This window comes from Pituophis catenifer, unplaced genomic scaffold (genome assembly GCF_029215685.1).
Source record: "Pituophis catenifer annectens isolate HBS135680 unplaced genomic scaffold, rPitCat1.0.hap2 SCAF_8, whole genome shotgun sequence".
Classification (NCBI taxonomy): Eukaryota; Metazoa; Chordata; class Lepidosauria; order Squamata; family Colubridae; genus Pituophis; species Pituophis catenifer.
Genome location: NW_027256888.1, coordinates 39891823 through 39918564, shown reverse-complemented (window position 1 = coordinate 39918564; position 26742 = coordinate 39891823). Strand labels below are relative to the sequence as shown.

The following is a 26742-nucleotide window of genomic DNA, read 5'->3' as shown; positions in this document are numbered from 1 at the left end:
ATACCAGCTTCTCTGTAAGAAATATAAATCCTTCAATTCCCCACTATCTCGTCAGAACTGAAGAAGCTTCTTGGATGAGAAGCTAAACAGGTTCGCCTGTTTAGGTTCGCCTGGTGCACCAATTGCGACCCTACTTGGATCAGGAGGCTCTGCTCACAGTCACTCATGCCCTTGTCACCTCACGGTTAGATTTTTGCAACGCGCTCTACATGGGGCTACCCTTGAAAAGTGTTTGGAGACTACAGTTGGTCCAGAACGCAGCCGCGTGAGCTGTCATACACCCACATTACACCAATTCTCTGTGAGCTGCACTGGCTCCCTATTGGTCTCCGGTCACAATTCAAGGTGTTGGTTATTACCTTTAAAGCCCTATATGTCTCAGGGCCAGGTTATCTTCGAGACCGCCTTCTGCCGCATAGCTCCCAGCGACTGGTAAGATCCCACAGAGTTGGTCTCCTCCGGGTCCCGTCAGCTAAACAATGCCGGCTGGCGGGCCCGTGGCCTTCTCTGTGGCTGCCCCAGCTCTCTGGAACTAGTTACCTTCTGAGGTCCGGACCATCCCCACCCTATTGGCCTTCCGAAAAGCAGTGAAGACCTGGCTTTTCCAGCAGGCCTGGGGCCGTTGATCTCACTCTTGTGATCTGGTGAGATCTGGCCATGAATGGCGTGAATGAGTTTTTAATGTTTTTAATTTTTAAATGTTTTTTATAATAATTTTTTAAAATGTATTGTGAGCTGCCCTGAGTTTTCGGAGAGGGGCGGCATATAAATTGAATTAATTAAATTAAATTAAATTAAATTAAACTAAATTAAACATCTTCAAAGAAAAAACAGGTCCAGTTGATTTCAGAAAAAGCACCTTTGGGACAATCGTGACCTGAAATCTCTACAGACTTTTACTGACTCTAATGGTGATCATGAGAGATGCTGCAAAGATTGTCCTCCCTAATTTTTTAAAGTGAAGTGGTTGTGAGACAAAAAAAAAACTTTTACAAAATATTCTTCTAATTTTTCTAGAATGGCTTAGTTCCCCCCCCCCCCCAGCCAGGCCACCAAGCTGCAAAGGTTGAGGACCGCTGATGTAGGGAACAAAAAAGAAAAAAAATCATAAACTAAACAAGTGAATAAGACAAATTGCTGGGAAGATCCTTTTCTATCTATGCATAAATAAAATAAAATAAAATAAAATAAAATAAAATAATAAAATAAAATAAAATAAAATAAAATAAAATAATAAAATAAAATAAAATAAAATAAAATAAAATAAAATAAAATAAAATACATAAAAATTCAAATATAGGAACACACATAAATGCACACTTTTTAAAAAAATCAATCAGGCATTACTATATTATTCCAGTTTTATATGATTATTCTGTGGGCTTCATCCAAAGGTTGGAAAATCTATTGAAGTACTTGATATGTTGATAAATTCTATTTATACCAACCAAATGGTTAGGAAACAGAAAAATTACCATTATAAAGTCATATTAATAGGCTGATGAATAACTTCAAAATATATTGAAGAAGCCACAACTTCCAAGTTATATTTCCAGCAATAAAAGAATTGTAACCAACTTCTTTGAAGTGTGAAATAAGGTTTTATGTTAGGTTAATTTCATTTTAAATTAACAAAGATTACCTCAAAGCTTTCAAGCAACCTTTCATTTGTTTAAAAAGAGGAGCATGTACATAATCAACACCAATTTATATCCAGCTCAATAATGCCAGCATGACAACACATAGACAATACAATTACACAGATGTTGCCATTATATACTTACATTCTGATATCTTCAAATACGTAAATTGGAAACATTTTGTGACATCTCACAGTTGCTCCCTTGGACTTACTGTGTGGACACTTATGCACACCTTACATTTAGAGATTAACAATAGATTTGATTACAAGGAGCGAAAGATTCAAATCCTGTTACAAAAACAGTCTTTTAAGAATTCAAAGAGGTAACAGATTTGAGGAATTGCAGATCAACATCTTCCAAAGGATTATCGTTGATTACCCACTGTTGCTTTGATTGCTTTTAACATTAATTACTGATTGATAGCTTTTTAGCAGAAATGCATCATAGAAATAATACTGTTGGACATATTATGAACATAATCAGCCACAAACACGTGGATTATTTTCAAGAGGGTTATTTTCATCTCTTTTTTATGTTACAAAACAGAGACATTCAAACCAGTTGTGTTGTTCTTGTTCTTGTTAGTCTGACCCATCGTGACCCCATGGACAACGTTCCTCCAGGCCTTCCTGTCCTCTACCATCCTTTGGAGTCCATTTAAGTTCACGCCTACTACTTCAGTGACTCCATCCAGCCACCTCTCTGTTGTCCCATTCTTCTTTTCCCCTCAGTCTTTCTCAGCATTAGGTTCTTCTCCAGTGAGTCCTTCCTTCTCATTAGGTGGGCAAAGTATTTGAGTTACATCTTCAGGATCTGGCCTTCTAAAGAGCAGTCAGGATTGATCTCCTCTAGGACTGACCGGTTTGTTCACCTTGCAGTTCAAGGGACTCGCAGGAGTCTTCTCCAGCACCATAGTTCAAAGGTCTCAATTCTTTGGCGCCTTCCTTATGGTCCAATTTATGGTTACTAAACGTGAAATAATTTATGAAGCAATTTGAAATTTATCGTTATCATTGTACTTGCTGTAACTATTAGTGTCACTTTCTTTTTTCTAGGTAGAATTTTTATTATTGGAAGGCTTGATTATGAAATTTCCTCTGAGCATTTTCTGATGGTAGAAGCCACTGATGGAGGAACACCTTCACTAAGTGATGTTGTAACAGTGAATATCAACATAACTGATACCAATGATAATACTCCAGTATTCAGTCAAGACACTTATACAGCAGTAATCAGTGAGGATGCTGAGGTTGAACAATTAATCATTACGGTATGTACTTTCATTCCTAGCTTCCCTGAGATAGTCCTGCGTGACTCTTGCATTTTAGAATAACAAAAAATATGCTTAAACAGCATTGCATGAGAGAATAATACTGTCCTATATTTGCTGATTTTTCTGAAATATTATTTTAAGAGCCAGGGTGGCACAGTGGTTAGCATGCAGTATTGCAGGCTACTTCTGCTGATTACCAGTTGCCAACAGTTCAGCAGTTCGATTCTCACCAACTCAAGGTTGACTCAGCCTTCCATCTTTCCAAAGTTGATAAAATGAGGACCCAGATTGTTGGGGGCAATATGCTGACTCTGTAAACCGCTTAGAGAGGGCTATAAAGCACTGGGAAGCAGTATATAAGTCTAAATGCTATTGCTATTAAACTGAGGATACAGAATACTATAATGCCCTGAATATTGATTCTGCAATATGATTGAATTTATAATTAAGGATAGATTGGTTTAGATAAGAGTCTGGAAAATGTTTATTTGAAAAGTTAAACGATTTGAAAGAAAATCACTGTCTACTTGTTTTGGTTTTAATTGAGAAATGTGTCTCTTTTAGATTCTTGCAGCTGATGCTGATGGGCCTTTGAACAGCCGCATTCGATACTCTATTATAGATGGCAACCAAGGAAATCCTTTCACAATTGATCCCACCTTGGGGGAAATTAAAGTGGCTAAACTTCTCGACAGAGAGAAAGTAGGGTCATACTTAAGATTATGTTTGTAATAATTTTAACAGTATTTCTAGATGTTATCTATCAGTTAAGTAGTTTACAAGTAATTTCACCTCTTCATTTTGTCCAAATATTTCTTACTCTTCAAATCCAAAATCCTCAATTCAGTTTTCTTCTTCTTTCAGCAAAAAGTCCATATAAAGATTCCATTCTGTAAAAAAAATAGAAAAACTAAATTTCATAGTTCCTGTAATTTGACTACATTAAATAAAATGATTTTCTCTGAAGAAAGAGAGTCCAAGGTTGCAAGTAGGTAGTCGCCATGTGAACTACGTGTCCACACCTTCAAAGATTTCCTGAATGTTGAGAGAATGGGTATCAAACTCATTTTCTAAGAAGCAAATTTTAAAAAGGCTTTCTCTGGACTTCCAGAGCAGGAATGGCAAAGTTGGCTTTGGAAAAATGGAGTAAATAACCAGGACACAATCTAAGGAACTGGTCAATTTGGAACCTCTCCAGGAAATGAGAGAAAGGGAGAGCACCCTCTTGTGATCCGGATGGCTGTGTCTCACCAGAAAACTGTAGAGCAGAGGTTTTCCTCTCATTTAAGTACTACAAAATGACAAGATTAACCATGTTGCTGGCAACAGTGGTTGAGACTTTTAAAGGAAACTAAATTCACAAATCTAACCTTCTTTTGAAAAAATGCTCATTAACTACTAAGCTATTAGAGATCTTCAGAACGTCTTTTCCTAAAGAAAAGAAAATACTGAATATTGAAACTTTTACAATAAGCTTTTGGAATTATAACAAACAGTTTCTAGTGGAGAAATACATCCTGTTTTGATTTTTACAGGACATAACAAAGATAAGCAATTTTATGATTTTAGGTAGGCAAAAGATATACAGGTGTTTGGAATGATGCAAAATCTTATAACAAAATAGTGAAGGAAATTTTTTAAGAACAGAATCAGAAAATAGCCACAATATCAGTAATAATGTCTGCTTGTGTGTATAGACTATGTTCAAAAGATGTTATTGAAAAAATGACAAATGTAGAACAAATTTTATCTGACAAAATAGAAATGGTATCAAAAGTAGATTTATAACCGAGAGGCCAAGAATAAGACTTAGAAAAGGATATTTCACTGGATTTAGAAAAACTGGCTGTTGGTTTAAAATTTAAAAAGGAAGTACCAATGACAAACGAAGACAAGGTCCTGGATATTTTTTTTCCTATTGGATTTGCAAAACAGGCTTCTTAAAGAATCTTCACAATGGAAGAAAGAAGAAATGAAAAGAAATCAAATTCTATCACAATATGTGAATGTACTAAAATGTAGCAAGTTTTACCCAATTGGCAAAAGAAATCTCAGGACCGGTTGGAAACATGTCGAAGAGGCCTTCTTCCTGCAGTGGATGGACAATGGCTGAAATGATAATATAAAATGACAAGATACGTTGTTACTTTTGGGAATCTTATATGGATTTTCTGCTGGCAGCAGGATTGAAAAGATTATTTTTATGAGTTTGATTTTTTTTAGAGATACGATATGGGATATGGAATGAAGAGATGAATGCTTCTAACCTTAGATGGGGTTAAGAATCACTAAATTTGTTCATATGTGTTGTGATAAAAGTTGGAAGTCACTTCTTTATATTATATTTATTTATTTTCTCTATTATATGCTTTTTCTTTTTCTTTTTTTCCTTGTCTTTTTATTCCTTTCTGTTTCCTTTACTTGCTTTAAGTCTTAAGTACTTGTATTACATTTTAATCAAAATAATAAAATAGGTTGAGGCAGTGGTAAAATTCAGATTTTTTTACTACTGGTTCTGTGGACTTGGTGGGCGTGGTGTGGCTTGGTGGGCATGGCAGGGGAAGGATACTGCAAAATCTCCATTTTCACCCACTCCAGGGGAAGGATACTGCAAAAACTCCATCCCCATCCCACTCCAGGGGAAGGATATTGCAAAATCTCCATTCCCACCCCACTCTGAGACCAGCCAGATGTGGTATTTGCCAGTTCTCCAAACTACTCAAAATTTCCACTACCGATTATCCACAACCTGTCAGAACCTGCTGGATTTCACCCCTGGGTTGAGGGTAAAAGTCATTTTCCGAGCTTGTGGATTGGTTTCTGAACATTTCATTACCAGGCTAGGTAACATTTTCAGCAGAGTTTAGGGGATGTCAGTGTTCTTCTGTTTATAAGGGCTTCAGGTGTGGGTGGGTCAAGTGAGGGTCTTGTTATGGGTCAGGTGTGAGTCATTAGTGAATCTTGTGATGGGTCTTGTGATGAGGTTACATCAAGTCAGGGTTATTGGGAGGTGGGGGGTTTGCGTGGGTTGGTTGAGGGTTGGTGCTGTCTCTGGTTGGCTGTCCAGTTGGTTTGGATTCTGAGGGGTTCATAGGCTGGTTGTAGGTCAGTGTGTCTGTTGATGAAATTGCTTGTGAAGTGCCAGGCGTTGATGAACTCACAAGTGTGGCAGGTGGTAGTGTGGCCGATGATTTTGTGTTACATCAATCAAGCTGTGATCTATTGCTATTCTTAGTATTCTGGCTGTCATTTCCGACACCCCTTTTGTGTATGGTAAGGTTAGTTTCTGCGAGGTGGTTGGCTGTGTGATGTGTTGTGGTTTGGGTGCTGTGTGTGGGAATATGGATCCACCAACACTGGCTAGCAGTCAAATGGAACAATCCCAAATCCTTAATTTCCACCCATATCGACACCAAAATAACACCAGCAAACAGATATTTGCCACTGTTGTAGGTAGGTAGATAGGTGGAGAAAAAGAGAAAGAGAAAGAAATAGAGAGGAAAAGATGAAAAAAGAAAAGGGGACCTTTTCTTAGAAATAGAGGGACCTATTAGAGGTATTCCTCCTTTTTAAGATTTAGACCTTTTCTTAGAGATAGAGGGACCTATTAAATAGAGAAAATCTCCTAAAGGCTTTTCCTGCTAATTGTTAACAACTAAATTACTTTATAACAGTAGAGAAGGTCTTTCAGATAGTTGATCCTTAAGTAATTTAGAGATTTAACTGTTAATCCAAGAAGTTGAAATTGCGCCTGGTACATATGTACTGCCAATCAGTACATATACTTTAATACAAGCAACTGTAGCTTATATAAGTTATCATCATCACTGCTATATTTTGTGTTAATTGCACTGCAGTAGTCAAATAGATTGACGGTGTAGAGGTTTGTAGCATATTACTAAAACTGATTTATAGAGTACAGGCCAGTATATATGAATTGGCTCTATTGACAAAATATGTAGATTTTATAGTTCAAAAGAATAGAGCCTAATTGTGTTAATATTTCTCTATGTGTTTCACTCTGAAGATTTCAGGTTACACTTTGACAGTTCAAGCATCAGACAATGGATACCCGCCAAGAATCAACACAACTACAGTCAATATTGATGTATCTGATATAAATGATAATCCACCCTTATTTTCAAAGGAGAATTATAGCATTATTATTCAGGTAATTCAAACATATTATATTCTAACATTTGATGTATTCTGTTTGTTTTCTATACTATTGGAAATCATCTACTTTTAATGTAATATAATTCAACCATTAGAGGATTGTAAAACATTTATATAAATTCTCAGTGAGACTTGATCAATTCTAGAGTCTGAGTTTAGATAATGATATCTTTTGAATGTGTATGGGTTTTGGTAGTTGATAAATAAAGTGTCCTTGATAATGCTAACAAATTAAAAATTCCTTTCCCTGATTCCATGACCTAAGAAAAGAAGTCAGTCCTTATCCTGAATTTTTTAAGGAGATCCATATTGACAACTTTACTGCTTTTATTTCCTTCAAAAATTTATATAGGACAAAGGGGAGAATCCTTTGATTTTTATAGGTACTTCTAACTATGATACTAGGTTGAGGTTGATAATTTATGTAAGTTTACCTTGCAGATGGAAACTGTTATTTCTTATTCTTTGGGGAGAGCAGAATCTCACAAATCTATTTTTGCCAACATGAGAAATGCTTTTGCTTTCTACCGAAAGAAACAAAGCATAGCATAATTGAAAGGGAAATGAACTATCAGAGCTCAATGAACTGATTTTTCTGATTCAGTAAGTCACTGAAATCAGTGATTAACAAAAAAAGTGATGCTAAATGTTAATTGATTTGCATGTTCATACTCAAAATGTATTTGTTAAACCTTTGTTGATATTCTTAAGTAGAGAGCAACTAGATAAGAATTTTACAGCATCATCTGAAATTTGGTTTTAATGTTTGAATTTGCAATACTCAGAAAGTTAGCAAAGGGTAATATTACTATGTTTACTGATAGTAATAGATAAATTTCTTTTAGAAATACAAATCCAAAGCTTTCAACAAAACAAAAACCAGGGATACAACTAAGAATATTGTTCTGTTGAACAAGAATACAAGGTTTAACACGCTTAAATTAGCAATGTCAAATTTATCCTCTTACTAATATACAGTAAAGCTGAACGTGGGGGCATTTAATTAAGGGGTGAAAAATATTCTAATTTCCCTTCATTTGTAGCTGAAATTCCTCATTCAGATGCTTGCTTGCTCTGTCATAATAGTGCATTTATTTGTATGGTCTCAAAAATAATGTTAGTAGATATTATAAATTAAATATGTCCTGCCTGAATCTTTAATTTCACTCTTACAGAATTTACTTGCTAAGCTTACTTACTTTTGGCATGTTGATTGTCAGACAAGAATTGATGGTTGGAGGCCTAGTTGGGTTGCATCATAAAATACATGAACCAAACAAAGGATAGGAAACAGTAAGCTTAGCTCTCCTTTAACTGCATAGGAAGTAAAGTGACAGAGAGATTAAAGGATTTATTTCACAGAAGGTTATGACACAGACAGGAAGTAATCCTGGATGTTTTGTTGCTGAGACTTTTGTACTTTAGGATTGTCCTAATAGCTAAACACATTTCATCTAATACAGCATCCTACTTCAACAGTGGTCATTTCAGAAAAATAAAAAGAAAGAACTAGAAGTCTTTTAGAAGCAAAAGTAGTATTTTATGTTCTTCCAAGTTGAAGGTTAAGTTATATTCAGCAAATACATCAATTAGGTGATATTATATTAAGGGGAGGAAGGAGTTAGGAAACTTGAATTCTATTTGAAAAAGGCCCAATATATTATTAAGAAACTTACCTATTAGCAAATGTGTTGTAATTTCTTTACAGCCAGAGCTATTCACTATAACATATATTCAGACATTATGCATGAAGCATTTTTATTTGTTTGGAAGGACTTTAACATGTTTTCAGAATACTCCAGAAATGTTATATTATAATTAGATGTAGTCCATTAATTGAAGCAATTGAATTGAAAATTATGGGACTACCTTACCTAACCATGATCTAGAAAGGACACGATAATATGTGTAAAAGTAGCATATTTGCAGCATCCTGCTTCAACAGTGGTCATTTCAGAAAAATAAAAACAAAGAACTAGAAGTCTTTTAGAAGCTAAAGCAGTATTTTCTGTTCTTCCAAGTTGAAGGTTTCATTCCTTTGAAATGGAACAACTGGTTGAGCTGGATCACAGCTGCTCAGTGCTTTACATGTGGTGAAAAAAACGAAGTCTTGCTGATCATGTTTTCTTCCACTGTACAAAGCCAAGAAGGAAGACAAAGCATACCTGCTAAGTAATATGCAAAAAAAAAAAAATTAAATTTGAAATCCACGTGACCCATGTTGAATTTGAAAGATTTATCCTAAATTTAAACTGTCTCATCTTATAAATAATTTTTAGCAGTTTGAGAAAGATTGAAATAGCCCATTCAATCTGAAGCAATTATTTTGAACTCAAAAAAATGGAGCTTCTTGTTCCATTGTCATGTTACCTCTTTGTAGTTGAAAGCAGCTTTGCAACTATATTAACACATCCACATAAAGCATCTTTAAGGGCTTCTGTCAGAAAATGTTTTCCCACTTTTATAGGAAAATAAGCCAATTGGATATAACGTTCAGCAGCTGGTGGTCACAGACAAAGATTCTTCCCACAATGGCCCACCGTTTCTTTTCACAATTCTGAGTGGAAATGAAGATAATGCCTTTGAGATCAACCAACATGCAGTACTTACAACTGGTATTCAGCTACAGCGCAAAGTGAATGATCATTACGTGCTTCATATTAAGGTATGACATGCTATAATACGTTTTTGAAATATGTTGAAATAGCCTGGCTGTGAAAGGATTAGTACGTACTAATATGGTCAAATCATCAATTCAGTTTAGACTGAATGATTGATAAAATTTTTATGCCACCCGTCTCCCCTGTAAGGGGATTCTATTGCTCTTCGGGGGTAATTTGACAGGTTTCTGGAAATAAATCTTCCATAAAAAGTTTCACAAGTATTCAGATGAACAAATAACAGAGTTGGAAGGGACCTTGCAGGTCATCTAGTCTAACCCCCTGCTCACCTATACTAGGGATCCGAACTGCTGACTTTTCTGATCGACAAGCTCAGTGTCTTAGCCACTGAGCCACCTAGTCAGTTCTGGAAGAAAGAAAAATATAGTATTCTGCTGTGTTAGAGTGGTAATTCTTGTCTTTTCTCACTCCTCAGTTTTCATAATAGCATCTTAAGTGTAGTTTCTATAAAGAACAGAAATGGACCATTAATCTATCTGTGCTTTTATATATATTTATATAAAGGTAAAGGTTTCCCCTGTCCAGTCATGTCTGGCTCTAGGGGGCGATGCTCATCTCTGTTTCCTAGTCGAGAGAACTAGTGTGGCCTGAAGACACTCCCATAGTTATGCATCTGGCATGACTATACACTGAGGTACACTGGACACCATTACCTTCCCAGCGAAGTGGTATCTTTATTACCTGCATTTGCATGCTTTCGAACTGGACCAGGAATGGGAGCTCACCCAGACACGGGGTACTTGGGTCTCAAACTGTCAACCTTCTGGTCAACAAGCCTACTGTCTTAATTTTATTAGAATGGAATGACCATCACATTCCATTGTAATAAAAGAGTAGCAAAGATGTAGCAGTGATAATGATTTGGAAAACTTGTCAATCTAGGCATATTAATGAAGAAAACAATATTGCAACATTATCAAGAATGTGACTTTCCCAGATCATAAATAGCACCATAATATCTCATTCCCTTTCGAGCCTGGTTTTGGTATCAATTAATTAATGGTTTCTGATTCTGATGAAGCACATAATGGCTTATTTAAGGAATTATTTAAGGAATTGTAAAGGGATGCTTTGGAATTATATTAAGAAATGTCTAGAATAATTTAGGATCTGAACAAAAATTGGTCTGAATTCCGAAAGAACAAAAAAAAAAAAAACAGTCCAACTGCCATCTGCTGTTTGTGATTATTATTGCATCCTTGATCATTTTAGTGGCTTAGAAAACATTCTGAATTTGGGATTCCAAAGTCTTTTTTATTATGTATAAAGCCTGCCTTTCCTATAAAGGTTTAAAATTAGTGTTTTATACCATTTTACCCCACTGATTTCAAATTAGATTAATTAAGCTATATTAAAAATGGTTTTGAGAAAGCAATTAAACTTTTAATTGTATCAGAGAAGCTTTTATAAATAGATACTGCTGAAACCTTGTAATAGGAAGAAGTTGCACTTTATTGTCAGGTCTTCTATCCACACAAAGTGAACTCTGATGATGATGAAGCTCGCCTCAGATGCCCCAGGCTCAAGAATGAGCAATGACTTCAGATTTAAATGAATCACTTCGTTTTGCAGAATCTAAAAAGCCACTTACAGAACTCAAAAATAGTGTCCCGAATTATAGATCTAAAATAAGCTTCTCTTCAATGCATTATCAGCTTAGAAACTTCCTAGTAATGAACTTAATTTGAAATAGTAGCTCTTTTATTCTTACAGTTACTATTATTCTTAAAAAAGGGAGAATCAGAGAGCTCCTCCAGAGAGCTACCAGCTAATTATCATCTGTTGCTGCCTAGGCATTTCTTTCAAAATTTTGCCAGTAATGAATGTTTCCTGTGTACATTGAATGGTTCTTCGCCACAGCTGAGATACAGAAAGCAAATTGAACTGAATAAGTGTGATAGATGTTTGCCACTCCTTGGTAATGCTTCTTTCCAGTTCAATTTTATATAATCTTCATTAGCCCTTTATTAGGGCTAATGAAGATTAGGGCTAATTTTTATATCATTTTTATAATGATATAAAAATTACCTATATCATGCATCTTACAGTGCTTTATGTTAAAGGTGAGTTAGACTGAATACAAATTCATTGTTTATTCTAGGTGGCTGACAGTGGAAGGCCTCAGTTGTCTTCTGTGACTAACATTGACATTAAAGTCATTGAGGAAAGTATCCACCCTCCTGCAATCCTGCCCTTAGAAATCTTCATCACAATCTTTGGAGAAGAATATGGTGGTGGTGTCATTGGAAAAGTGCATGCAACAGACCAAGATGTTTATGACACTCTAACGTACAAACTGGATCCCCAAATGGAATCTCTGTTCAGTGTTTCTAGCACTGGAGGCAAACTGATTGCCCACAAAAGGTTAGATGTAGGACAATATCCCCTGAATGTTACTGTTACAGATGGAAAGTTTACCACTACAGCTATCATTGCAGTACATATCAAACAGGTGACACAAGAATTGCTGAATCACAGCATCACTTTTCAGTTTGCCAACCTTGCCCCAGAAGAATTCATTGGTGACTATTGGCGCAATTTTCAAAGAGCTTTAAGGACTTCCTTGGGAGTTAGAAGAAATGATATTCAGATAATCAGCTTACAACCTTCCGATCATCCATCAAATCTTGATGTACTGCTGTTTGTTGAAAAGGCTGCTAGTTCTCAGCATTCGACCAGAGCCTTGCTCCACAAAATAAATTCCTCTGTGCCTGATCTTGAAGAGATCTCAGGTGTCCAAATCCTTAAAGTTTTCCACAAACTCTGCTTGGGCTTGGATTGCCCTGGGAAATTTTGTGATGAAAAAGTGATGGTGGATGAGAAAAGCATGTCAACTCACAGCACGGCTAGACTGAGTTTTGTCACACCGCATCACCATAGAAGTGCAGTCTGCCTTTGTAAAGGTAAGGACTATTTATATGATAAGATACAAAATCAACTCTGTGCTCTTAAGCAGAAAAACAATAACTGAAGTATAGGGAATATCCTTCTCATAAAATACAAAATTGACACCATCCTATTTAACAGCCACAATTATAAGTATAATCTTATATTGAGCAAAATGTAAAACAGTGGTAGAGTGGAGAGACCATGCTTTTGACCTCACTATTGTAAATAGCTTTTTCCCCAAATCATGCTAGCTGTAACCTCTAGGAAAAGTTTGGAGGATCTGGAGGAGGCTGTTATAAGAGGTCTCTCAAACATTTAAGAGCTTCATTTTTCCTATCCTTACCTTGATAGCTTTCACAGCTAGCAGTTCTTTCCCTAAGGATATTCAGTGTGGGCCTTTAAGAAAACATATATTCGTGGTGTGATTGGAGAATTGCAACTCCTAGAAAATTCTGCCTGCCAACTCCAAAGGATTTGAAAATGATAAACAGTGTATGGTTTACCTAGATAACATAATTTATGAATTCTGTAGAGGGATAGGGGGAAAAAGAGTACAATCTCAGGTGAGTAATTTTCCCAGCAGAATTTGATCTGATAGCAATTTACAACTGAATGATGGAATGATTGCTGGCTGGCTGGCTGTCATATTCTCCTTCATCCTGCTTTCTGACAGCTATCATTTTCATTACCTGTTGTGCCTGAGCAAAATTAGGATCAGAGGTTTAGGTGCTCCTGTTTGAAGAATTACCGAAAGACGGAGAGGAGAGGTAGGAATAAAACTAAAGTCGTGCTCTGTTATGTGTTCCCCAGATGGAAGATGCCCACTCCTGAACAGTATTTGTGAGAGAAACCCATGCCCTGAAGGTACTGAATGCTTAGCTGACCTTCAGGAAGAGAAATACACTTGTGTTTGTGATGGAAGCACTGCCACCCAGTGCCCTGGTAAGGTTTTATCACTTAATCCTCTTTGTCTAATTCAGATACGGTCTGCAGTTTTAAATCCTGGTTTGTGGTTTTTCTTTTAAGTATCAGCTGGACAAGCAGTGACTTTTACTGGAAACAGTTATGTGAAGTATCGCCTCATAGAAAATGAAAACAAAGAGGAAATGAAACTCAGTATGAGGCTTAGAACGTATTCTACTCATGCTGTTGTCATGTATGCACGAGGAACCGACTATAGTATTTTAGAGGTATGTAGCTCCAAATTCTGAAACCTGTTAATTAACAAAAACTTTCCGAATTTCATTCTGAATCTACTTTAGATCTAAATTGCTGCAGACTTAGAATAATTTACTGGATTCCTATAATTTAATCATCAGGTGAATACCCTACGTTAGGAAGTGAAATGGTTTAGATGGTTAGCTAAATATTTAATGCTGTTTAGAATATGTATTTTAATCTTCCAGGTTAATAACCTTTTTGAACAAAAGTACTCACAGTATTCTATAATACAGGTAAGAAGCATAGTGGAAAAATAAATACAATATATAAAGAGAAGGGGAAAACTGAAAGATTCAGAATTATTTTCAATTTACCAGCAATTACTAGGAATTTTAAATGGCATTAATAATTCCACTTAGATCTTTAAGCGTATATCTGTAAATATTCAGACTTCATTCTACTTAATTGTTCTCATTTTAATGTAGGAAGAAATAAAGCACTAAAATTAACTTGTAAAGTTTATAAATCATTTAAAAAAATCATATTGCATGAAAAATGAGGCATGAATTACAGTAATTTTTAGTTAACAGTAGTAATTGGGACTGTAATTTCCATCACTAAGTGATGCTGTCATAACCATGACATGATTACGCACAGTCACTCAGGCACTCGTCACTTCCCGCCTGGACTACTGCAACGCTCTCTACATGGGGCTCCCCCTGGGGTGCACCCGGAGGCTCCAGCTGGTCCAGAACGCGGCCGTGCGGGGGATTATGGGGGCGACGAGGCGCTCCCATGTGACACCTCTCCTGCGCGAGCTGCACTGGCTCCCGGTGGTCTTCCGGGTGCGCTTCAAGGTGTTGGTGACCACCTTTAAAGCGCTCCATGGCTTAGGGCCGGGGTACTTATGAGACCACCTTCTGCCACCAATAGCCTCCCACCGGCCAGTACACTCGCACAGAGTGGGCCTCCTCAGGGTGCCGTCCGCCAGACAATGTCAGCTGGCGACCCCCAGGGGGAGAGCCTTCTCTGTGGCGGCACCCACCCTCTGGAACAACCTCCCCCCAGAGATATGTACAATAACAGACCTCCGGATTTTTCATCGGGCCCTGAAAACCTATTTATTTCAACTAGCTGGGCTGGCTTGAGTTAAATTTTAAATTGATTTTAAATTGGGTTGTTTTAATTTACGGCCAAAATATTTAATTATTTTAAACTGTTTTTAAATTTTGTATGTTCTGTTTTTTTACTTTGGCTGTTCACCGCCCTGAGTCCTATTTGGAGAAGGGCGGTATAGAAATGGAAACAAACAAACAAATAAATAAATAAATGATGTGACCATATCAGTTAGCAACAGCAATCTTGGTAGTCCCCATTGCTGTCATTAAGTGAGGTTTACGAGTCATTAACCTGCTTGCAACTTTCTGCCAGTTTCCAACAACCAAAATCAGTAGGGAAGCTGGCAGGAAGTTGCAACTCCCAAGGGGCTTTCAAACAGGCTAGCAGGCATGTAAGGGGCTGCTATTGGGAGGCGGGGCATGGTTTGATATGGTGCAAGTATAACAAGGCTTGAGATGGCTGCTCTCAGATGGGCAAGGGTCCAGCACAATTTAGCACACAGTAAGGCTTAGGGTGACTGCTGTGAGGCAAGTGAAGGGGCATAAGGGTCTGGTATGGCACAAGAACAGTGAGGCTTGGGGTGATTTCTGTTAAGAGACAGGAGGGTGTACAAATATTCAATGCAGCACAACAAGGCTTGGGGTACTGCTTTGGATTGTGAAATGGTACGTGAGGGTCAGCATGGCACAAGCAGAGAGAACCTTGGGATGGTTGCTACTGGGCGTGAGAGATTTACCCAAGCAACTTGTGACTTTCCTGGCTTCCTCGACTTTGCAAATGGCAAATATGTGACTGTGCAACTATTTTAAGTGAAAGCCGGTTGCAATCATGTTGCTGGACAACTGAAACTTTGAGTCATAAGTACCACTCCTTCAGCACTGTTGAACTTTGAATAGTCAATGAATGAATGGTCATCAACCAAGAATGGGTGAATCTCAGTGGTGTTAGATGAAGCTATGATTATATAATCTGACCACAGTTTGATGCCCTCTGAGAGGATGGGATATCAAGTTTTAGAACTGAATTCAGGAATCTAGGAGTTGCAGTTCTTAAAGATTTCAAGCATTATATCAGAGCATGCTATTCACATTTGACATTCTTTTTTTTTTTATTGCAAAAGTTTTACAATTACATTTTCACCCCTTTTTCCCCCACCACCACCCTCCCCAAACTTCCCAACCTCCCTAACCCTCCCTAACCCTCCCCTCCCCCCAGACTTCCCTATATTATACTCATATCTGGTAAAAAAAAGTAAAAAAAAATTAAAAAAAACCCCTTAATATAAAACTTATGTAAAAACTTGAACCCCTCCCTCCCCTTTATAATTTTTCTTTTTACCCTCATTACATTAAAATATTTCTAATACATTATTTTCAAATAAAAGCTATTTGATACTTTCTAGTTTGATATTTGTTCTGAACATATTCTATCCACTTTTTCCATTCCCATTCATAAGTCTCTTGTGAACAATCTTTTAAATATGCTGAAATCTTCGCCATCTCTGCAAAACTGGCCATCTTCAAAGTCCATTCCTCAATAGTGGGCAAAGCTTCATTTTTCCAATATTTACCTATCAACAATCTTGCTGCTGTTATCATATACAATATCAGTTTTGTTTCACCCAATGTAAAACCCTTAACTATGCCCAATAAAAACAATTGTGGAGAGAATTGAATTTTTTTCTTCAAAACATTCTGCATGACCCACCAAATTTTTATCCAAAAAGCCTTAACTTTCCTACAGGTCCACCAAACATGATAATACGTAGCATCCAAACATTCACATCTCCAACATTTTGGCTGAACGTTAGGGTACATACATGACAACTTTTTGGGATCTAAATGCCATCTATAAAACATTTTATAGAAATTTTCCCTCAAATTCTGCGACTGTGTAAATTTAACATTCTGAACCCAAATTTTTTCCCATGTTTCCAACATTACTGGTTCTTCAAAATTTTGTGCCCACTTAATCATACAATCTTTAACTAATTCAGTTTCTGAATCCCTTTCTAACAAAACATTATAAAGCCTTTTGATATGCATTGGACCTTTCTCTTTTATATGTCTAACCAATTCTTCCTCGTGCAACATAATACCAGTTTTTTGGTCCTCTTTCCATCTCAATTGTAATTGATTATATTGTAACCAAGTTAGATTAATCCCTTCGTCCAACAGTGTCTGCAATGTCTTCAACTGCCATCTGCCCGCATCTGTAAAAAGAACCTCTTTGTATAAAAACCCCCCGAGTGACATTATATTTGTATTCCACAAAATATGACCAAGATCCAGCCATAGCGGTATTTTATAATCCCATTTGAATCGGTGCTTCTTCCAAACTCTCATCAAAGAGTCTCTAAGTATATGGCTTTTAAATACTTTATCAACTTTGTCATCATAAAATAAGTAGGCATGCCATCCAAATTCAAGATCAAAGCTTTCTGCATTCAATATTCCAGCCTTTTTCCTTCCAAACCAATCACTTGTTAAAGTTAAAGCTGCTGCATCATAATATAACTGTAGGTTTGGAAGTTTAAGACCTCCTCTTTCTGGAACATCTTGCATAATTTTCAATTTCACTCTCGGCTTTTTCTCGTTCCAGACGAACTTATTCACTCCAGTTTGCCAAACTTTCAATTGTTTTATCACTTTTAAGCACCGGAATCATTTGAAACAAAAAAAGAAATCTTGGCAAAATGTTCATCTTAACTGCTGCTATTCTTCCAAGTAGAGACAGCTGCAGTTTTTTCCAAGTCTCCATGTCTTTCTGCACCTCTCGCCACAACACCTCATAATTATTTTGAAACAATTTCATGTTTGATTCTGCAACCTGAACTCCTAGATATTTTACCTTTGGTACAATCTCAAAACCTGCCCTCCTTTCAAGCTCATGTTTACGATCTTGTGTCATGTTTTTAGCTATCATTTTAGTCTTTTTTGGATTCAATCTAAAACCTGAAACTTTACCATAGTCCTGTATAATGTCCTTCATCAGGATTATTGATTCCATTGGCTGTGATAGGGTAACAACCAGATCATCTGCAAATGCCTTTATTCTGTAATCCTCTTGCCTAATCATTATACCTTTCAAGATATTAGAGTCCCGTATTGTATTTAGCAAGACTTCTAGTGTTAAGATAAATAAAAGTGGGGACAGCGGACATCCCTGTCTTGTTCCTTTTTCAATTTTAAACTCTGTTGTCAAACTTCCATTAATAATGATCTGTGCCTTTTGCTCTTGGTAAATTGCTGAAATCGCCTGTATAAATTGATCCCCAAAGTCCATCTTTTTTAGAGTCTTTAGTAGAAAATTCCAATTCACTCTATCAAAGGCCTTCTCTGCATCCAAAAAGACCAGCACTGCAGGAATCTGTTTATTCTTCTCAAGATATTCCAATAAATCTATTACTTGCCTTACATTATCCTTCATGTATCTGCCCTCGATAAATCCCGCTTGATCATCATGAATCACCTTTTGGATTACTGGCATCAACCTGTTGGCTAATACTTTCGCATAAATTTTATAGTCTGTATTCAAAAGAGATATTGGTCTATAATTCTCTGGTTTTTTAGGACCGACTTGTTCTTTTGGTATCAAAGATATATAAGCTGTTGTCCATGATGGGGGTATTTTACCCCCTTGTTGAATATTGCAAAATAAATCTCTAAGTTGTTCCACCATTTCAGCTTGCAAAGTTTTGTAATACACTGCGGTCAAACCATCCGTGCCAGGAGCTTTGGCTGTTTTTAACTGTTTAATTGCTACTATTATCTCCTCCTCTGTTATAGGATAATTCATTCTTTCCTTTTGTTGATCAGTAATTTTTGTAACTCTTTTATCGTTTAAATATTTTTCTATAAGTCCATTCTGCACCTCCTCTTTGGCGTATAGTTTGGTATAATAGTCCACAAAAGCTTCTTTAATTAATTTTTGTTGAAAAATTTCTTTTCCTCCAATATCAATACTATCAATAGTCCGTATACTCTGTTTTTTCCTCAATGTGTAAGCCAACCATCTGCCCGGTTTATTAGCGTTACAAAATGCATTGTGCTTCGCATATTGTATGTTTGTTGCAACTTGTTCCGCCATAAGCATTTGAAATTGATCTTTCAAAAGTTTTATAGCACCGCATATTCTTTCATCTGTTGGATTTTTAATAAGTAACTGTTCTTTATTCTTTATTTCTATTTCCAATTCAGATCTTTTCTTTTGTCGAATCAGTCTATGTTTAGAGTTCATGTAGATAAGCACCCCTCTCATATAAGCTTTACTTGCATCCCACACAATTTCTATTGGGGTACCTTTATTCAAATTTATTTCAAAAAATTCTTTCAAGTGCTTTTTAAGTTCTGTTGTGTTTTTTTCATATCTGAACAAGTTCTCATTTAATCTCCAAGAACGTCTCTCAATCTTGTCCATCTCAATTTCTATCCATACTGGGCTATGGTCAGTCAAAGTTCTTGGAAAAATCTTTGTTCTTTTTGTCTTGACAAGTAAATCATCTGACAACAAAATGAAATCAATCCTAGAGAAGGATCTATGTCTATCTGAAAAAAAAGTATAGTCCAGTTCTTTTGGGTTATGTATTCTCCAAATATCTTTTAGTTCCAAATCTTCTTTCATATCAAAAAAGGTCTGAGGTAACCTAATCCTGGATTTCGCTGAACTCCTTTTATCTAATTTAGAATCTATTACTCCATTCCAGTCTCCCATGATTAAAATAGATCTATAGTCCCATTGTAGTATTTTAGTATGTAACATTTTATAAAAAATAATCCTGTTGTTGGTTGGGAGCATAAATTCCTATCAAAAGAATTTGGCCATATGTTGTAGGTACTTCAATTGCTACAAACCTACCATCTTCATCTGTTTCTATAACTTTAGCCGTAAATTTCTTATTTACATATATAACCACACCATTCTTTTTTTGCAACGTTGAAGATATAAAGTGTGTTCCTAGTTTGGAGTTTATCAAGTATTTTTGATCTTGAACTGTAATATGCGTTTCTTGTAAACAAATTATATCATTATTAAATTGTTTCAAATATGTAAATAATTTCTTCCTTTTCTGTGCTGAATTCAACCCATTCACATTCCAAGATAAACACTTAAGCGTCATCTTCATCCTTCTGGAGCAAAGAGCAAAATAATCGAAGGTCATCCGAAAGCTTCGATCTTGCTCCCCCCATGGCTCCAGTCTCTAGTGCAGTACTCTTAACTGCCTTCTTGTCTTGTCTTTCCTGTTGTTGTTGTTGCTTTTGTTTAAGTAACTTAGATTGAGCTCGAGTTATACGTTGATCCTTAACTTCAATCATCCGAACCGGGTCCAAGATTGGAGAAGATTCCAGCAAAGGCTCATCCAGAAAACCTCCTTCTGCGCCTTGTATTTCCTCAAGTTCCTGCTTAGACTGTTCTTGCAGTTCTCGTTGAGGTTGCTTCTCATCACTCTCCTTAATCTCCAAAACTGTAGATGTACGTGGGGATGGTGTTCTTTCCTTAAGAATAGTAGTGTAAAAGTGCTCTGCCTTCTCCACGGTGTTCAAACGATATCTTTCTCCCTTGTATCTGAAAATTATACCAACTGGGGCGTCCCACCGAAATGGTATCTGTAGATTTTGCAATTCTTTAACAAGAAAGCCAAATTCTTTTCTGGTTTTCAGCATTTTAGGAGGTAATTCTTTATAAATTCCAATTCGTGAGCCCCCCACTTGCACAGAGGTGTAAAAGGATTTTTGCAGGATGTCATTTCTTATTTCTCTATCTGTAAAATATATGACCACATCTCTGGGCAATTGTCTTTGTCTGGCCACCCAAGAATTCACTCTGTAAATTTTATCTATTTTGTGAAAAACCACATCAGGATTAACTTGTAAAATCTTGGCCAGGACCTCAGAGCAAACCTGTCTCAAATCCTGTCTTTCCTCTTCTCGAATTCCTCGAAGCCGTATGGCAAACTCCATTGCCCTGAATTGTACCATCACAATCTCATTTTCAACTCTTTGCATTTTATTGTCAACATCAGCAATTTTATAATCATTGTCTTTCATCTTAACATTAACTTCTGATTTAAGTTCTTCAACTTTAGAATCAACTTTCATAATAAATTCTGCCAGGCCAGACGCCACTTCTGATATTTTTTTGGTTACCTTGTTTTGATTCTGTTTCACCATATCTTTAACTTCATTAATTTCCTGCATAAATTCCTGATATGACTTTTGAAGTTTATCATCTATCTCCTGTTGAGATTTTTGAAATTTATCATCCAAAATTTTAGAAATAAATTCTTTTAAATCTCCACATCAACATCTTTTTTCTGAGTCTGTATCTGTTGTGCAGGGGGAGGCTGTGTTTTATGTGTGGGAGATCCACCTCCTGTTGCCTTCGCTTCCTGCTTCTTTGAGGCCATCCTGCCACGTATGCTAGTTTTACTAAAAAGGGAAGTTCTTCTTCCTCTCCCACCTCCACAAAAACTTCTGAAAAAGTCCCCCAGATTTAATCAAATAAGAACTAAAGTAAAGCAAAGTCCAGTATTGAAAAAGGAGAAATTTCTCTCTTATTTCTCTTGTTACAAACGAAGCAACTTCGTAACAGTTTAGAAACTTTGTGACAAAGCAAGATGAGTTCAGCAATCCACACTCGCCAGCTCGTTAACTCTGAGGCTAAGCGCCATGCTTTTACAGTTCACTTTCACTCATCCGCATTTTTTTACTCAGATTAGAAAGCCAAGAAAACTCTAATACTTGCGATTCCGAGTTTCAGGGTTCACGTAAAAATATGCTGCTTATTAAGGCTGGTTCCTTTCCTTTCAGTTTGAAGTTTCCTGTAGCCGGCTTGTTCTGCAAAAGCAGATTTGTCCCACGCCGCCCGGAGTTCCAGCAGGTTGAGTGGGAGCCGCTCCTGTTCCCTCCCCAGAAACTATTCCCTGGGGGGGTTGCAGGGGCTCAACCTGTGCCCTGCGATCTCGCTTCAAAAATCCTAGGGATTTTGAAGTTTTCAAGCCGCTTCTTGGTCGCGAAGCAGCTCTACAAGCGGCGGGGCTGGCGGAGCTTCAAAAGGCACCGCCGCCGCCGAAGACAAGGAAACCGGAAGTCCCACATTTGACATTCTTGTAAGCAGGAGCCAATGAGATGTCTTCAAAGTTAATTGTTACCTTTTTTCTTTCTTTTAGATCCACCATGGAAAACTTCAATACAAATTTGACTGTGGAAGCGGTCCTGGAATTGTGTCTGTGCAGAGTATTCAAATCAGCGATGGACAATGGCATTCAGTGTCTCTTGAAGTGGATGGAAACTATGCTAAACTGATTCTAGATAGGGTTCACACTGCCTCTGGTATTGCCCCTGGTACTCTCAGGACACTGAATTTAGATAACCATGTATTTTTCGGTGGTCACATTCGGCAGCAGGGTATGAGACATGGAAGGAGTCCACAGGTTAGCAATGGCTTCAGAGGCTGTATGGATTCCATTGTACTCAATGGTCAAGAATTGCCCCTAAATAACAAACCTCGGATTTATGCTCAAATGGAAGAATCTGTGGATGTATCTCCTGGATGTTTACTGACAGTCATGGAGGATTGTTCAAGCAGTCCATGCCAGAATGGAGGCATTTGTAATCCACTCTCCACTGGAGGTAAGGTTTGTTTGTTTGTTATTGGTATTTAGCATGGCTTTATTTTGTATGATCATAAATATAAATGCTGTACAAGACCAGTTTATCTCACTGCAACTTTGTATTAGCTTTCCAAGTAATAGTCTAAAACCAGACTTTCCCTAGAACAAGTGAAGACATTTAAAAGAAAAAAAAAACCTTGCATATCCCAGGTGCTGATTCAGTTCAATTAACCTCAATGTTAAATGCCCTGTGGAGCAACACTACTAGGTCTAGTTTTCAAAATGCTAGTAAAGTAAAGCTATTTGGACTCCATTTATTATATTTCAACATTTAAAGTTTTCATACACTGTCAACCTTTTAAAAGGAATGAGATGTATTATATTCTTTTAATTGTAATATTCATTTCTGAAATAGCTATCATAATTACAGTTACTTATTCCACGGTACGATATTATTAAGCTTTATTAACTGGTTCTTTCTAGGAGTGGTGCTTCTCTGTAATGCTTTTGTTCTAATTTATCTAGATTTGGTTTTCAGAAAGGCTCCATTGATTGTTTTTTCTGTGCAGAAAAAAAAAACATTTAGTTTTGTGAGCGCAGTGACATGCTTTCATTCTTGGCTTTCGTTGCAGGTTATTATTGTAAGTGTGCAGCTGCATTTATGGGTACACACTGTGAAGTAAATATCAACCCATGTGCTTCCAATCCCTGCCTTTATGGTGGCACTTGTATTTCCATCAATGATGAATTCATCTGCCAGTGCAGAGGGCTATATACAGGCCAGAGGTAGGAGGCCTTTTTCTAACTGTTGAAATAAATTTCATCCTAGTATGTTTATCTTCGCAGTATCGTCTCTATAATATTCTCTGCTGGCATGTGTACTTTGAGAAAACAGTCTGTGTGAGCATTGCATCCATTTACTTTACTTTACTTTACTTTACTTTACTTTACTTTACTTTACTTTACTTTACTTTACTTTACTTTACTTTACTTTACTTTACTTTACTTTACTTTACTTTACTTTACTTTACTTTACTTTACTTTACTTTAGAAGCAGAATAAAGTTTTTGTGTATGTTTGAAGAAGTGAGGTACATATGAGGACAAGCTTGTGTATATAAACATATGTCTTGTTCAGTCATTCTTGTGGAGAGTCAAAACTTTCTGTGGATTTTGTGGAATGCACATTTATTGGAAAATCAAGATTCACCCTACAAGAATTGTACAAAAAATGCAGTTGAAATCCATGATATTCAGATCTGTTTATGGTCTGGGCAAATACATAGGCAGGATAAATGTTAATAATCCTGGAATCCTATTGTGACCTATGCTATTTACTACACAAAATAACTTTCCACAGAGCCCTGGCTGAATATTATTTATTATTTATTTATTTATTGTCAACAAGCACAAGGAAACAAGTAACAGTATAGACATAGACATGGACACATGAAAAAAAAATAGCACAAATAAAAGGATATAAATAGGCAAAACATAGCCATAAACACATAGAATGATTACATATAAATGGGGACAGTAGGACTGGGACGGTAGGCACGCTGGTGCGCTTATGCTGACATTCATATCATCAAGTTTGAATGATCGATTTAGGAGGTAATTGACTATTATTTTTTCCCTTAGGTGTCAGATTGGTCCATATTGCAAAGACAACCCCTGTAAAAACAGTGGCAAATGTATTGATAGCTTAGATGGACCTGTTTGTGAATGTGAAGCCGGTTTTCATGGTGAGAGGTGGGTATCTTTTGTACAGTTAACAGTTTTCATTGCTCCAGTTTCCATAGCATTTGGAATAAAAATTCTTACAAGAGGGGTTAGTGGCCCATAATATTACTTACCCATTTTTAAAGCTTAGTTCTATCATAAGAGGCTGAAACATAAATTTAACTATGAAGATGGTCCTGGAATGGTCTCTAAATACAGAACATTCTGATCAAAGATAACTTGTATTACTATGTTCATTTGACACATGATACATGAGGACCTGACTAAATTTTAGTTTATCAGTGAATAGGTATCCCCACTGGCTTTTTCTGGGCAGCCAGCAAACCATGGATAGCACAAGTATAATATTGTTGCTATGGTGTTGAGGCAGGTCTCTAGTTGATTTTGTTTAAAGACTTAGCCTATAAAGTACAAATAGAACTGTTTACAGCACAAGCCAGCAAATTGCTTGAATTGCATAAAGCAAAAGTTGTTGGGATAATAAATTCGAATTTTTTTAAAGAAAATGAAGCTTGCTATATCATATGAATTGACTATGTGTTGTAAAATAGCCTAATACTATACTAATGTAAGATGGTTTTAAGCATGGTTTTAAAATTGGAAGAAGAAACACCAATAAAATATACTATGTTGATGACATAGATATAACAGCAAAGGATCTGCAACTTCTAGTAATGAAAGCCAAAGTACATATTGAAACAAATAAATATAAAGAAGATGAAACTAATGACAACAGATACAACATCAGCCTTAGGATTAATAATTAAGATATCAAAGTGATAGATAGCTTCTGCCTTTTGGGGTCAAGCAAGATGGATGGCTCAGTTATAGTGGTAATGGGCAAAATTACACGCAGTCAAGAAATATATCAGATTAGAACCTGATAGAGCATTCATGAAAAGATATTCAGGTGCCATGAGTATGTACAACCCTACAAAGATCAGAATAGTGCAAGCTATCAGATTCCTGTGACACTCTATGGAAGTGAAAGTTGGAAATTGAAGAAACAGGATAGGAAGGATATTGAAGCTTTTGAGCTTTAGTGTTGGAGAACACTTCCAAGAATACAATGGACAGCCAAGAAAATAAACATATCATTGAATAAATCAATAGAGTTTTTACTAGAGGTACAAATAATCAGGATTAAATTATCCTACTTCAGACAAATTTCTCTGGAGAAAACTTCAATGCTAGAAAAGATAGAAGGAAAGACAAAGAGTATGACAGAAGTATAATTAGTTTCTGAAGTTGCAATGCGGCATCCCCATGGTCCTGTTACAAAAAATCAGACGTTTGGCAGTCTGCCTGCAATTATGACCATCAGGGTGCTTCAGCTCCTTCCTCCTGCCTATTTTCCACTCTCTCAATATGTCCACCTTTTTGGCTGCTTTGTACTTTATGTCAAATTCCTGCTGCCCCGATTTAACTTTCGCCGTTGTCTTTTTCCTGCTGATGGCCTGGGATCCAGGCGTTGGGCAAGGGGGCATCCCTGGGATATGTGTGATGAGTGCAGCAGCACAGCAAAACCTCATCTGCAAAAGGGAACTTGTCACAAGTATTGGCATTCAAGAAAAAATATTTACTTTCTGCTTATCACTGGATCATAGCAAATGTGCACCCTAAGACACCTGTTTGCAAAAATAGTAAGTGATGAGAAACATAGGAAAGCAATGTGCCCCACCAAATTTTAGCATTAGTTTTAGAGTTTTCTTCATGGTAATAATAGCTGTAAAAAAAGGTTTTGTAACTGTCGGCCTAGAAAAGTGTTGAGTAGGTTAGGGAATTCTTCATCTTCACCATCATGGCAACAAAGTGCTTAATTGTGCTCAGCTGTTTGACCATCGAATAGGGGTGTCTAACCATGGCACCTTTAAGACTTGTGGACTTCAACTTCCAGAATGAATGGCTGGTGAATTCTGGGAGTTGAAGTCCACAAGTCTTAATTTGTCAAAGTTGGACCTCCTTAGTATATAATTTCATGAGCAATGATTTTATCTGTAGAACAGTCACTTCGAAAAATCCCATTCTGCTGTAATCAGAACCAATTATTAACTAAAGGCAGTCTTTCCTCCTATCCATAGCACTATCTTCCTTTCTACCTAACCATGCATTAACTTTTTTTCTTTTGCCAATGCAATGCTGTAGTCCTGAAATTATTTTTCACAGCAGGTATTTGTGACATACTCTCATATTCCAAGCAACAGTCCCCAGATAGCAGAAACCAAAGTAGAAGAACCTTATCTCCCACTAACTTGTTGGGATGACCACCAACCAATTGGGAAAGTGGATCAGAATGGAAGAGTAACTTAAGCAAAATGGTTGGATGGCAATAGGATAACCAGGTTTTAGTTTGCTGTGATTGGCTTAGAAAAGTGAATTTATTTTTTGTTCCCTGCAGGAGTTCAGATTACTTTACAGCCCACTACAATTTGTATTATAAGAATCT

General features: G+C 36.7%; 1 protein-coding gene across 1 annotated transcript in view; it reads left to right on the top strand.

Moving 5' to 3' along the window:
• FAT1 (FAT atypical cadherin 1) overlaps positions 1-26742 on the top strand; it is a 153015-nt gene that overhangs the window by 114206 nt on the left and 12067 nt on the right. Inside the window, exons 15-24 of the mRNA XM_070948256.1 lie at positions 2699-2913; positions 3481-3618; positions 6944-7087; positions 9560-9757; positions 11875-12676; positions 13473-13604; positions 13689-13852; positions 22111-22573; positions 23187-23340; positions 24195-24305. Coding sequence (XP_070804357.1) covers positions 2699-2913; positions 3481-3618; positions 6944-7087; positions 9560-9757; positions 11875-12676; positions 13473-13604; positions 13689-13852; positions 22111-22573; positions 23187-23340; positions 24195-24305 — 2521 coding nt within the window. The remainder of the gene's footprint in view (positions 1-2698; positions 2914-3480; positions 3619-6943; positions 7088-9559; positions 9758-11874; positions 12677-13472; positions 13605-13688; positions 13853-22110; positions 22574-23186; positions 23341-24194; positions 24306-26742) is intronic.